Source organism: Pygocentrus nattereri, chromosome 29 (genome assembly GCF_015220715.1).
Source record: "Pygocentrus nattereri isolate fPygNat1 chromosome 29, fPygNat1.pri, whole genome shotgun sequence".
In the NCBI taxonomy this organism is placed as follows: Eukaryota; Metazoa; Chordata; class Actinopteri; order Characiformes; family Serrasalmidae; genus Pygocentrus; species Pygocentrus nattereri.
The window spans coordinates 16265178-16279929 of record NC_051239.1 but is presented as its reverse complement, the minus strand read 5'-3'; the positions used below and the strand labels follow the sequence as shown (position 1 = coordinate 16279929).

Genomic DNA, 14752 nt, shown 5'->3' with positions numbered 1-14752 from the left:
AGCTGTGTCTAATGCTGTGCCTTAGGTTTATTTATAGTTATTTTTCCTTTGCTCTGGAATTAGTATCATACAGTACTGTGATGCTATTAAAAAAAGGAAACCACAAACATGATTCACTGCAAAAGAGGAAACCAGCAACGGTCACAGAAAGTTTTTATTTGGCACCTAAGGAATCGCAATTTACCAAAAAAAAAACAACCCTGACATCAAAACACTGTAGTATTAATCTAGTGGAATATGTGCCCAAGAGAGTGAGGTTCCATGTGGTGCTGTGATGAACTTAAGCTTTTGGTTCCATCTCATTTGTTCTGCATTCCTCATTGACTATTCTATACAGCACTTGATCACAGAATGGCAGAGCTCTTTAGATCAGGAGGAAACAGAACTGTCAGATTCTGCTTTTACCCAGTGCTTCTTTCCATTTAAGACTGACTATGATCTCCACTGAAGTACAGGCTGAAGTCCACTCCAGCCCTCAGAAGCGAACCCGTACCTTCCATGAATAGTTTGTTAAAACCTTGTTCTTCTTCCTCACGATGCAGGTGTATGTACCCTCGTTGATCGCGTTAGCCACAATGCTTATGTGGTCGTCTTTCAGAGAGATGTAGCCAGGGTGAGAGAATTCCAGCAACTCTCCATCTTTGTACCAGCTAGGAAGATCAGAATATTAGCGGTTATTGTGATTAACCTTACCTACGGCTAAGCAAAGGAAAACTCAGAAGTGCAGTACTGTCCAAAAGTCAGAGACCATTCTTCATGTGTTCTCAGTCAAAAGGGCAATCAAGTTATTCATTTTTCAGCATTAGGGGAAAAAAGCAGAAAACATGTTTAACAGACAATTACTAAAAAAGTCAACAACTAAATATAAAATCACATATTTCAATATTTAGTATACCATTTGACTTCTACAGCTTCCAGGAGACTTGCATTCAGTTTTCCAAAAAAAAAAAAAAAAGCTTAAAAGCTTAGTCTTAAAGGTTGGTTGCATTTTCTATTTCTCAGAATTCACATAATGCCAAACACATTCAATAAAAAGGGCCGTCTCTGTCTTTTGCACAGTGTAGTATATCATTTATTATAGCAATATACACTCACTGGCCACTTTATTAGGTACACCTTGCTAGTAAAAGGTTGGACCCCCTTTTCCCTTCAGAACTGCCTTAATTCTTCGTGGCACACTTTCAACAAGGTGTTGGAAACGTTCCTCAAAGATTTTGGTTGGTTATTTGAGTTCCTGCTGCCTTTCTATCATCTTGAACCAGTCTGCCCATTCTCCTCTGACCTCTCACATCAACAAGGCATTTTCGTCCACACAACTGACCGCTCACTGGATATTTCCTCTTTTTCGGACCGTTCTCTGTAAACCCTAGAGATGGTTGTGTGTGAAAATCCCAGTAGATCAGCAGTTTCTGAAATGCTCAGACCAGCCCGTCCGACACCAACAACCACGCCACGTTCAAAGTCCCTTAAATCCCCTTTCTTCCCCATTCTGATGCTCGGCCTGCACTTCAAGTTGTCTTGACCACCTCTACATGCCTAAATGCCCTGAGTTGCGGCCGTGTGATTGGCTGATTAGCTATTTGTGTTAACAAGCACCTAACAATGTACCTAATAAAGTGGCCATTGAGTGTACATTAACAAAGCTGTCATGGAGGCTTACAGCAAGTAATCAATATCATTACAGGTTACAATATAAAGTAGTTGAAGCACCACCACACCACTGTTACTGTGCTCAATGATGAGGATAAGGAAAAGTAACTCACTACACTTTGCCTTGCTTCGCAGCAATTTTCTTTCCACAGCGGAAGGTCAGTTTCCTTCCCTCAGCAACAAGCTTGTGTTTGGTCCGTGGCGGCTTTGGAGTTGGGGCGACAGTGGGAAAAGGGAATGCTGTTTGGGCATTATGACAAAGTCATTACTTGGCAATGATATGCACTAATGTACCATCTGCAATATACATATATAAAGCTCTTTATGAAAGTCACCTTTAAGTTCTAGATTCCTGTTTAGAGCTCTGAGTCTCTTTGAGCACTGAGTATTCATTAACATCATTTGGGCTACATCCTGACTGTGCACTGTCCTTGCCCTTTCCTCCTTCTATGCTACAGGACCATTTGTACTCTGCACCTCTACACCAAAGTTGGTTTTCTTGCATCTGAAACCTGTAAGGCAAACTCGGAGATTCCAGTGGCTTGCATTAACGCAGGAAACCTTCCCCCGGGACCTAACTGCACCCTGTCTGCAATGAGATCCAGATTAGGAACCGCATCCTCTTACTTCCCTGAGCAACACTTAGATGGAAAAGCCGTCTGCATTGGGGAGTCTCGAGGAGGAGACGTTTCCTGTTGTGTTCTTCCAGGACACGGGGCTGGCTCGAAATGTTTGGATTCCTGAGCGGAGAGCCTTGCTGAGATCCCTCAGCTAATCCGCTGTACTCCAGTAACCAGACTCGAGACTTCACCAAGAGACTTTATAGCTTAGTGATTGAGGCCTGATGCCTCTTACTGACCTCGGAATTTTTCTCCTCTTCTAAAACGCATAGTGGTTCCTGGAAATTTTTGGTTTACACCAGTGGTATGTCCATCACTTCATTGTGTCATTCACTTTATTGTGCTGGAATGTCCCGTTCAGGCTACTTAATGTCTGTGCATATATGAGTGCATGTACAAGTTTCACTATATGGAATATAGATCAACACATAAGGAACTTTTTCCCCCTCTCTTTTTTCGTCTTCTTAACAGACATATACAAAGTTAGACGAATGCTGTTAAGTGTGCACCCATGATCTGACCACTCAGCTGTTGGTTCACAGTGTTGCTGTTGGTCAGGGAAGGCTTTCTGTAAACTGATGTACAGATGGAATTTAGGGCCAGTCTATGAATGAGTTCCTTACGGACCACCTTAAATCTGATGGAAATTTCCATGTAAATCACTGTAATGCTCAGACAGAAATCATTTTGCATTCCCTCGTTACAGAATTCAAGGAGATTTTCCAGTTTCAGTGCTTGAGATGTACACATTGAGTGGTTTGATGTGAAATGGTGCATTGTAGAGAAACCTCTTCACTCCGTCTTTATAATAGTGGTAATATAACCATTTTATTTAGCCTACAGTTTTGGGATTTCATATGCAGTGTGAAACAGTGGTAGCGGTACTTGCTAAGGCAGTGTTATTAAATAGGCAGGCTATAATTCAAAAGGCAGCTCAAACTCTTTCAAATAGTGATTTTGATATAAAAATGATGAATCTTGTCAGCTCTACTAGCTGCACACCTTTATTTAAATCAGGAAAAAATGTTTTTGGCTACTGTTCTGCCTTAGAGCGCTCATGTTGCTCTCCATCCTCAATGTATTTAGAAAAAATACCTTATAGGCCAAAACATCTCAAAGGCACCATACAACACTGTATCAGGCGTCAGGTAATGCATTTGCAACTATTAATATGTACATAACAGTTCTGTGACGAGCTCTTCAGACATCTGGTTTCTTTAAAGAGACCTTTTAAATTTCACTCGAATGCCACATTTCACATCCAACCACTCTGAATGACCCTCTTTAGATCTTATTTAATTTTGTAGAAATTTTGAAAAATGAATTTCCATTTTAGTACAATAAATCTCAAAATCTAAATGACCGAGTACAATGCCAAAGCTTTGGGAAGGGACACTGTTCCAAGCAAAGAAGACCTATTGGCAGAGTGGACAAAATAAATCAGAGGCTCCTGCTGATTAGTAATGGGAAGATTAAACGGTGGATAAAAGTGAAACACGCCTCTTATGTGAAATGAGTGCCCTACTTTATATGGTGAAATAACTGAAGATGGTCTTGAAAGAAGACTTTAACAGTGTACAGAGACACTTTTGTATGTCTATTAATGAAAAATGTTTCCAGATGCATTTGGTGGTAGGGCAAGACAAAACAAACACACTGCTAAAACTGACTGTTGATCCAAAGCGAAGTGGAAAGTTTTGCACTCGCCAAGTCGATTTCCTAATTTCTACCTAATGAAGTGTGTTTTGCTTTCTGAAACTGAAACTGGCGCCTCTAAACACAAACTGAAAATGGTTTCCCAACCAAGTCGGTGCCATTTTTCCAAAAAATATAAACTAATCTAGCATAGGAACTCTCCCCAAAACACTCCCCTCTGATCTATTGCCTCACCTTCATCTTTCAGTGATTTGATCTTTTTACTTCACTGGTCAAATGCGTTTGATGGACACTGATTGGCATTGCTCTGATCGGCATTGCACTGTTCCAACGCATGTCGGTGATATTGGAATTACATCGGTTTTGGACAGATGTGCACATTTGACCAGGACTTCATGCCAGTATTTGATGTATTTTATTGTACTCCTGAGGAGCAGAGTGTTTAGGTGACGCTAGGGTACTAAAATATCTGCAGTTTATTTCTAAACTGCTCTTGTAATCCTACAGAAAGAAGTTGTTTCACCTCTTCGCAGTGCTGATCCAGGCGGATTGTCCTCTTTTGTTCGTTTTATAAATGCCTGACAGACATATCAGTAGAAATGGGCATAAAAATGATCACATATCTGCAAAAGTCCCATATCAGTGCATTGCCACTCTAAAGTGTTTTATTCTACACTGCTGCCCTGACCACCTTTTTAATTTTTTTTTTTTGGGGGGGGGGTGGGAATTCCACCTGTTTGCTATTATAACGCTGCTTGACTATAACGCACCGTATATTGCATATTTATGAACTCTGAAATAGTTCAGGATGTTCCAGTAACATGATTTTTTTTTTGGTCAGATAATAAATGGGCTAACTGCGATTTTTCTGACAAATATTGCAACTTTAATTTACATTGCAATTATTTTCTATAAGCTATTTCAGGCCTTTTTATTAAAAAAAATTATTTATTTAGGCTTGAGGCGTAAATGCTGACATGCTTTGTCAGATTGCCAGTTAGTTGCAGTGGTGCTGTCACGTATACAGTTACATGCTTTATTGGTCCTGCAAGCGTGTTCTGTCAATTTGCTTGCTTGGGTTAAAGCGTCTTACCCAGCCAGTCTTGCAGTTTGAACCCGCATCCTTCTGGTTTCTAGCTCACCCCTAGGCTACCAGCTGCTCGAGTGAATGGGTGTTTGGCTGCTGCTAATGCTCATCATTTACAGGTGGTTAAAAAGCTCCCTGTTATTAGGTTACAATGGTAATAGAGTAGGCTATAATTAAAATTGCAGCTCTTGTGATTTGAAAATTGCACTTGTTCAGATTTTAATATAAAAAATGATTAATCTTTCAGCTCTGCTAGCCACTCCTTTTATTTTATACCAATATTTGAACTAATGTTAAAACCTTCCTTTGCTTCACAAGTACATTTAGTGCTCATTTCCACTCGGAGACACTTCACACTTCCCCACAGTGTTTCATATTAAACGCTACTCTAGCTTACTGAGATTTGAAGCTTGTAAGACCTGCATGATCTTTTGATTTTTTTACATTAGTTAACTTAGTAAATATTTCAGCTTAAATCCCATTTAAATCTCTGAATGTTACAGAACTGTCAACACAGAATTTTTATGTTCAGTATTTTTCTTTTAAGGCATTTCACTTTGAATAGTAACATGAGTTTGGATATCTGAATATTCTCTCATCCTTAGATTGTGTTCTGTATTGGTAGTATATGCAAGATTGGGTGATGCTCATTTCTACCCTGTGTTAAAACTGGGCCATTAACTTTCTGACAGAGAGACTGTAAATGGTAAAATGTATGAAAGTTTGACAAATTCTTTTTCACAGAAACTAAAAGTCAGTTTTGCTCAGTCTTTAATAAGAAACTATAGTAGTGTTCCCTACCCCTAAAACCTCGTGACTCATCAGCTAATTTACAAGCCCATTATGAATAAAATGAACGCCATGAAATGTACTTACAAAGATTTAACTACGCTTTTTTATGTGGCTGTTCCCCAACACTTACTCTGTGCCTCCAGATATTCCTTCAGTGGTTAAAGCACAGCTATTATAGCTCAGACAAGACAGGTCTACCTGTGTCTGGCTGCATCAATGTTTGATTGTTGCTTACAGGGCAGTAATGTTACTTACTGGCTGTTATTCCCTTTACTCTCAGCTTAATTGCAGAACTTCTATATTTTAATGTCTGTCTACTTATGAAGAATTCTGACTGGCATCAGTGGTTGCTCTTACCGTAACAGAAGTCGCAGCTGTAGGGGCAATGCTTCTGCATGAGCTTTCTTTTGCTTTCGCAGTAGCCTTTCCTGGCCCAAGCGGGACAGATAAATAATCTATCCAAACATCCTGGAGGGACAGAGAAGGAGAGAGGAATTAGGAAGGGAGGGGGAGATGGGCAAGGCAAGAGGGGAGAGAGAGGATATTCAAGAAAGGACACAGAAATAGACAGAATTTAAAAAAGGCTTCAGTCACACTGACTTTCTTATAAGTGTTTTTATTCTGTGTCAAAACATTTCCTGCAATCTAGACCCATAACCTACATTCTCCTATATTTTACTTGTTTACCCTTAAGTCCAATTATAACGTTTGTGAGATTTTATGAATCAAAAAGTCATCTTTCTTTTTTACATGACTTCCCTGCCTCGGTCCTTTAACATTGAACAGGCTGTTTTTTGAGACCGTGTCTGACATATACACTATATTGCCAAAAGTTTTCACTCAGCCATCCAAATCATTGAATTCAGGTGTTCCAGTCACTTCCATGGCCACAGGTGTATAAAGCCGAGCCCCTAGGCCTGCAGACTGCTTCTACAGACATTAGTGAAAGAATGGGTCGCTCTCAGGAGCTCAGTGAATTCCAGCGTGGTACCGTGATCAGATGCCACAAGATTGCAGTCGTGAAATTTCCTCACTACTAAATATTCCACAGTCCACTGTCAGTGGGATTATAACAAAGTGGAAGTGACTGGGAACGACAGCAACTCAGCCACGAAGTGATAGGCCCCATAAAATGACAGAGCGGGGTCAGCGGATGCTGAGGGGCATAGTGCACAGAGGTCACCAACTTTCTGCAGAGTCCATCACTACAGACCTCCAAACTTCATGTAGCCTTCAGATCAGCTCAAGAACAGCGTAGAGAGCTTCATGGAATGGGTTTCCATGGCCGAGCAGCTGCATCCAAGCCTTACATCACCAAGCGCAATGCATAGCGTTAAATGCAGTGGTGTAAAGCGCTGCCACTGGACTCTAGAGCAGTGGAGACGTGTTCTCTGGAGTGACCAATCACGCTTCTCCGTCTGACGAATCTGGGTTTGGCGGTTCCCAGGAGAACAGTACTTCTCTGTTCCCCTTCCTGTTCCAACATGACTGTGCACCAGTGCACAAAGCAGGTCCATAAAGATGTGGATGAGCCAGTTTGGTGTGGAAGAACTTGACTGGCCTGCACAGAGTCCTGACCTCAACCCGATAGAACACCTTTGGGATGAATTAGAGCGGAGACTGTGAGCCAGGCCTTCTCGTCCAACATCAGTGTCTGACCTCACAAATGCACTTCTGAATGAACGGTCAAAAATTCCCTCAAACACACTCCTAACCCTTGTGGAAAGCCTTCCCAGAAGAGTTGAAGCTGTTACAGCTGCAAAGGGTGGACTGACATCATATTAAGCCCTATGGATAAAGAATGGGATGTCATTCAAGTTCATATGTGTTTGCAGATGAGGAAATATTTTTGGCAATATAGTGTATGTAAATGTGATTGGCTGCCTTGTATTGTGCCTCATTCATGAAGCAGTTTGGGCTTAAATACTGACTTCAGCTTGAATGGGTGGAGTCAAGCTGCTGTGGGCTGAGCAGCCAGTTTTATGTAAATGTGCTGGATCTCATGACGTCTCAAAAACATTGAGTTCAAAATGGGCTGTTTTTGCAGCTTAGTTTGGACTGTAAGGTCTGGATCTGTTTTGATATTTTAATCATGTTTACATGCCTCAGCAAACTAATTTTAATTCAGTTTTCCATGGTAACTGGTGTACAGTCAGTGCACAGTTCCCAGCTTTTTCCTGTGTTCAAAAGTTAATTTTAAAGGTATTTAAGCTGTAAAGCTGACCAGCATGTTCAGACATTTTCTTTGTTCTGCTCGTAGATTACGCACCGTATAGTCGATGTAGACCCCAGACATCGTCCTGTGTTATGAGTTTGCGCCCTGTCAGTGTAGCGTTGAGATGCATTATGGCCGTAGGGTTTTGGGAGTGCATCAGACCCAACACATGACCGATTTCATGAGCTGCTACATGTACCAGGTCAGTCAGCCATACTCCTGTTCAGAGAATAAACACAGTCACATAAAAGTCTTTTCATTTTGGAAAAATATCTTGATTGCTCTAGCCAAGATCTTTCAGACCTAGTTCTTTCATGTCTAGCATTTCAAACGGGAGTCTGCACAGAATGTGTAATCTGGCCTTTTCACTGCCTTTTAAAATACTAGAGGTGTACTCAGATTTTCAGGTTTGATACAAGTTCAAGGTCAAGGCTCAATTTAATTTATAGTATTTATGTTAATGTTGATTCTGCAGAGTTGTAATTCTGTACTACACAAAGAGGTTAGGTTCAGATAAATAAACGTTCTTAAACCTTTTCAAAACCTGCCATGCCGTCTCTCAAAAAAAAACAAAAAAAAAAACGCAAACCTACAATTAAGTGATGCCTGGTTGCCCGATGCCTGGCTCTGGTTTCTATTACTTAATTCTAAGTATTAAGTAAGTATTAAGTATTAGCTGCTTGTTTTAGTAGCCTCATAGCTCCATTCTGAACCAGTCCATCCTGAACTGCGAACCATAGGGGAGAGTGAGTGTGGGGTGTAATGTCACATGGAAATCTGCAAGCAAGCAGCGCATGCGTTTGGTCTTCTTCTCGTATTCCCATAGCATCACCGTCTATGAAGCTGGACAGCAGTCTAATTCACCATGAAAAAAACCATTGAGTTTTATTACCAAAAGAGTCTTATTTTTCATTTCTGAATGGTGTTGACACAAAACTCTCACTGATATTTTATTCATCCTTCTTGGTGGCTGTAATACAGCACCATTTTGAAACATACGAACTATGGACAGTGAGAGCTACTCGGGCTGAAGTACAGCTTCCACACCCAAGGTTACCTTTAACGTTCCAACTAAGCCTCTTAGTTCTTATCCTCCCTTATAAATTCAACAAAGTCCTGGAAGGTTTTGTCCTGGACAGTTCCATCAAAAACATACTACAGAGATCGCACTGTGCTGATATTTGAATAGTGTAGACCAGTTGATGAATGAGACCCATTGTTTGTGATTTCATTTCTTCCTAGGATTTGTATGAAGCTTGCTCAAATATTTTTTAATTGTTATGCAAAGATCAATGTGTTGGGTTTATTCCACTCTTTCCCTGACTCAGTCTTTACATTTAATTCTCCAAAGTCTCTTTTTTCCTTTCATGCAAGCTTGCCCTGGTAGCCAAACAGTTTACCAAGGAAATTCTGGTGAAATTTAAGCACGTTCTGGTTTTGTTGTGTTTGGAATAATCACTACGCATTTCATCACTGAGAAACAGAGACAGAAATAATATAAACTAAGCAGTCCTTCTGCAACAAAGGCATCCACTTTTCCGGATGTTTCAAAAGCACTGGCCTTTCTTCCAGCTGAAGCGCATATTCCCCAAAATCCAGTATTCGTCATCGTCGAAGTGGATTTCTCCAGTCGGGGGGAAGAAGGCGTGGGCCAGTTCGCCGGTGATGCCGTCGAAACAGTGATGCAGGTAGGACTGCAGACAGTCTGTATGGTTTACAGGGTAGAAGCCTGCCAAAGCAGAACACTGAGTCATCATCAGCTTTCCAACATAGACAACTGACTCAAGATCGGCAGGACACGTTCTCCAAAAGCTGTAAATGGCCCTTAAGAGCATAAATTTGAGGAGTCAACTCCACAAATTTATGCTGGAACCAACACTGAATGTCTCCCTGAGGTGCACATACATGGAGATTGACTGTAATTTCTTTGACACTAGTCGCTGCCATAGACTCTGACAAGAATTTCCGAGACCCCTGAGGATGCGCTTTTTGACTTTGACCCAGAACATCAGGAACCTTGCCAAAGTTCCATAAACTCCACAGCAGCTCGCCAATTTGTGTGTCACGTTTTGTTTGTATTAGATTCTGCTCATTAGATTTTTCTCTTTGCAGGTTACTGGCACAGCAGTGACCGGGATTTATTTTATAGTCTTGGATTCACCTCGTTTGAACTAATCATGCCACGTGCATAAAAGGAAAACTGAGTCACAAATTGCTTGTTTATGACATGCACTTTAAACCAGTATAAACATGCTGAGCTGACACACAACCGGTATTTCTATATCTGTGGGTACCGGTGCAGAACTAACGTTATGCTGATTACACTTTCACAATTATGCTATTTTACACAATGTGGTCCAAACATCCATTAGTGGACCACTGGTGAAAATGCCTCTATTTCATCTAGTTTAATACAAAGTTTTACATTGTAAATGATATCATTGTTAGTATTTGGTATCTCCACAGTAGATCAATACTCAATCAATCAATAGTAGTTGAATAGATCAAATATTTTACACACATTCACATATATATATCCATCCATCCATCCATCCATCCATTTTCTAAGCCGCTTCTCTTCAAAATGTTTCTTCTTAATTTCATTTTTAAATGTAATTTAAAAATAAGCGATTTTCAGTGTGGTCTCAGACTCCTGGACTCCACTGTCCAACTTCTTGATGTGCTCAGTCGTATTAGCCTATATTTCAGCAAGAAAATGATTGTTTCGTTTCCAAAGCTGTAATTCAGGTCATTCTTACCAACAACTCTCTCTTTTCTTTTCTTTTATAGGGGTTTTAGAGGTTCTCTCTTTTTGGGGGGGGGGGCGGGGGGGGGGGGGGGGGGGGGGGGCGTTTAGAGGTTCTCTTTTTTTTTTTTTTTTTTTTTTTTTTTTTTTTTTTTGGGGGGGGGTGGGGGGCTTTAGAGGTTCTCTCTCTCTCTTTTTTTTAATAAGGGTTTAAGAGGTTCTCTCTTTTTTGGGGGGGGGGTTTAGAGGTTCTCTCTTTTTTTTTTTTTTTTTTTCTTTTTTGGGGGGGGGGCGTTTAGAGGTTCTCTCTCTCTCTCTTTTTTTAATAAGGGTTTAAGAGGTTCTCTTTTTTTTTTGGGGGGGGGGGGGGTTTAGAGGTTCTTTTTTTTTTTTTTTTTATTTAATAAGGGTTTACTATCCCCATTTAATTTGTTCCAAGTTGTTCCTGCTGATGCTTACAACTGCATTTATATCTCTGTGTACATTTGTAAAAACATCTGAAAACACATTGTACATGTAACTGCAACAACTTAAGTTGCTATGAAGAGGTAATTATTTTTTTGTCTGAGGAGGAAATACAATTACAACTCAACAGTTCATAGTAATTTAATAATATATTAATTAATTACTATAATAATAATAATAATAATAATAATAATAACAACAACAGGTGGTAATGCTAATATTTCAGGCTACATTGGGGGGAAAACTCACTGTTTGCTTTTCTCTGAACCGTAATCAGACAGTCGTTCTGCTGTAAATTACATTTGGTTTAATTCATATTTCCCTTGAGCCCCTGTTCTCCAAAATGTCTGTGAACAGACCTATTAACGATATAAAATTTCGATGATCGATAACGTGGAGAAAGTCTGTGGAAAACGGTGATTCAGTCTTTTAATCAGTACCACATTTGTGTTTAGAAGAGTAGATCCTTTATCCTCATTTAAATTGGACACTTTGGGCACGTTTTTGTCGTCGACATTGAAACAAATGGCTAAAAGACTAGACTTGAAACTGCCAATACAAAATCTAAATAACACTGCAACATATTTAATTGTGTAATCCTAATTAAATAACATGTAAAAGTACAGTAGTAATGATCTTCTCAGGTTTAAGAAGAGATACATTTCCTAACAAATCACACAAATGCAGAGACAAGGCCCCAGAAAGGCTCAACATACATGACTCGGTGGTTCAAGTGATTTACTGCCATTTCAGATAAATGGAACCAGTTAGTCTGTTCAACTCTGGTCTGTCGCAATTGCTTCCAGGCATGACATGTTCACTAACGATGGCTACACTCAATGCTAGACACTTAAGTGGACATTCTGCGGGCCAGACTTACAAAGGGCTATTCTGACAGTGATGTTGGCTTCGTGCTCGTACCGATTTTGATGTCGGCATCCTGATCTGCAGGCACCTCTCTGAAGCTGAAAGGCGACACGTCGCTCCACATGGCGAAAGCTTTGGCGATGCCCCTGCGTGTGTCACTGGCATTCATTAGGTTCCTTGGGAACGACAGCAGTCTACAGAAACGCAGTGGAAACTGTCAACACAAGTGTCCTCCTACAGACTTCCAAGCCCCACATTAAAGGAACAGTGCTGTTTCTACAAGGCTAATGCAGCTAACAAATAATGGAAGATTATGACTACTAATTAATTAATTGTTCAAACTGCATGCTTAAAAATCTCACGCGTACGTCAAGCCGCACTGAGCGGGGATCTCATATAGACTTTATGTGGATCCATACTGATGTATGGAAGGCCAGAGGAGAAAAACAACCCCCCTTGTTTCTGGCAGCAATATGTCAAAATATCTACTCAGTATCTTGAAATAATGACTTATTAAATCAATATTTTGTGAACAAATGTCATGACTTGTCATGAGTAATGACTTGTTTCATAACATGTTCATAATGTCATAATAATGACTTATGTTGAAGTAATGACAATGAATTATTATGTATAATTAATATAATAATTATTGAGATACTATACTTTCTAAAACTGTCAAAATAATGAATGTTCTTAAATATTGACTTACTATATTAAAATCATTAGTTATGTAATAAAATATTGACTTACTACATCAGAATCATCACTTTTCTTCTCAGAGTTTCAACTGTGTTGATAGAAAGACTTAGTATGTCAAAATAATGAGTTGGCATCTCATCATTATCCCAAAATTAAGTTTTACTCTTTTTGAAATTTAGTGATCCATTATTTCTTCAGAGCATTTTTAAAATCAAGGAAAATCACTTTGAGACAATAAGTCAATATTTCAAGAGAAATAGTAATCATTTTGAAGTATTAACTCAATATTTTGAGTGAATAAGTAATTACTTTGAGATTCTAAGTCAATATTTTGAGAAAATAAGTCATTATTTGAAGATACAGGGGGTTTTCTATCTGACAGAATTCTGATTTTATACTGTTGTACATAAAGATGGACAAAACTATGGACAAAATTCAGGCTTGAGAATGTCAAATGCTATTGTTTTTTAACTATACAACATGCTTTTGTCCTTTTTACAGATAACAGTAAGTCACAGAGTCTGAAACACTCTGGAAAACTCAAAATGACAATTTTTCTGCCTCATTGCTCCCTTAACAATATAAATCATGTTCTGAGCAGCATAATAGTCAGATATGCCAATGAAAGGGTCCGTGTTACATTATCACCACAACCAAAAAGAGAAAATATCTGTGATTTTCTGTCTGGCAGAGGCAGAGAAGGCCTTTGCTCTTGGCAACAATGTCTTGGCAAGAGGGAAAACAGTTTGGATGTTCACGATATGATTTAATGTGTGGAGAAAATAGCATGCTTTCTTACTTGTAGGTTAACTTGAATTTGTCCCATTTCAGCTTCTCCGGGGTGAGGGTGTAGCGTTTGTTCCTGGAAAGGTGAAGCACGTGGGAGCGGGCATCTTTACGAATCCCAATGATCAAAACACCAGAAATGTGAGCTTCTTCCTTGGACAAAAAAATCTCAGATTAGCCAAATTACCAAAATCTGTGTGCTGTGTTTGCTCCAGAATGCATGATGGCTCTTCCACTTTAAAGGTCTGCACTTCTTTAATAGCCTAAATTGTTTGTTAAACCAGAAAAAAAAAAAACATCTTGAATGAATTCGACAAATAAACAAGCCTTAATCCTAAATGTGCAAGGAAAGGCCTGCGAGACAGAGCCTTGGTTTCAGTGGGTTGCATAACTGGGGCTATTGTGTGACTTCTGTCTTTCAGCCTGAACCCTGCTTTTTACCCAGAGTTGACAAGAAATCTGGAAATTTGATGAGGATCTTTGAGGACAGGAGTGAGGAGTAGTCTGAAAGGGTCCTCAGCCTGAGAACCACGTGAAAGCATTAACCATTGGGAAAGGGAATTGTCTGTGTTTTATAAATTTGTATTATTTATCGCGTGTAGCTCATTGGAACAAGAAGAGACGTTCTCTTAAAAGTCTGGATCATAAGCTTTCAATCAGTTCCACATTTGTTTTTGTTAGTCCGATAGGAGATGTTTTATTATTCATTGACTTTGATGATGTTGCGCAAACAGTCTTGCTATGCCATGTGTGTGTTCCACATTTCTGACACGTTTCCTGTCATTTCATACCATCAAAACAAAAACAGAAAAAATAGGTTCAAGTCTGCATGTGCACATCAATACAGGATCAAGTGTGGATGTAATTAATTATGTAATTATTATGTAACTAGTTATTTATGCAATCATGTGATCACATTCAAATGGCCATGTAATGTAAATTAAATCTAGAGAAAAAGAAAAAATAATTTAAAATTTAAGGGTTAATATTCATAGTAACATATACAAAACATTTAGTAGGCCTGAGTGTCCCAGTGTGGCAGTTAAGTAAAATAAAGGCACTAAAGGTTAATACTGGTGACGAGTATAAAGCAAATTGGCTGTATTGTCAATGCCATGTTAAAAAGGAATGCCATCAATTTTTCTAGATTTTTGCACAAGTAAATA

At 39.4% G+C, this 14752-nt stretch overlaps 1 protein-coding gene across 2 annotated transcripts in view; it reads right to left on the bottom strand.

Moving 5' to 3' along the window:
- Positions 1 to 136: 136 nt before the first annotated feature.
- The window catches only part of mmp23ba (matrix metallopeptidase 23ba), a 25363-nt gene continuing 10747 nt past the window's right edge, over positions 137 to 14752 (bottom strand). Inside the window, exons 2-8 of one of the 2 annotated variants that reach the window (XM_017722343.2) lie at positions 13600 to 13739; positions 12153 to 12292; positions 9582 to 9749; positions 8075 to 8239; positions 6163 to 6273; positions 1764 to 1890; positions 137 to 650 (exon numbers count right to left, since the gene is read on the bottom strand). In XM_017722343.2, the coding sequence (XP_017577832.1) occupies positions 476 to 650; positions 1764 to 1890; positions 6163 to 6273; positions 8075 to 8239; positions 9582 to 9749; positions 12153 to 12292; positions 13600 to 13739 (1026 nt within the window). In that variant the 3' untranslated portion in view covers positions 137 to 475. The remainder of the gene's footprint in view (positions 651 to 1763; positions 1891 to 6162; positions 6274 to 8074; positions 8240 to 9581; positions 9750 to 12152; positions 12293 to 13599; positions 13740 to 14752) is intronic. The other variant, XM_037536119.1, reaches the window with a different exon arrangement.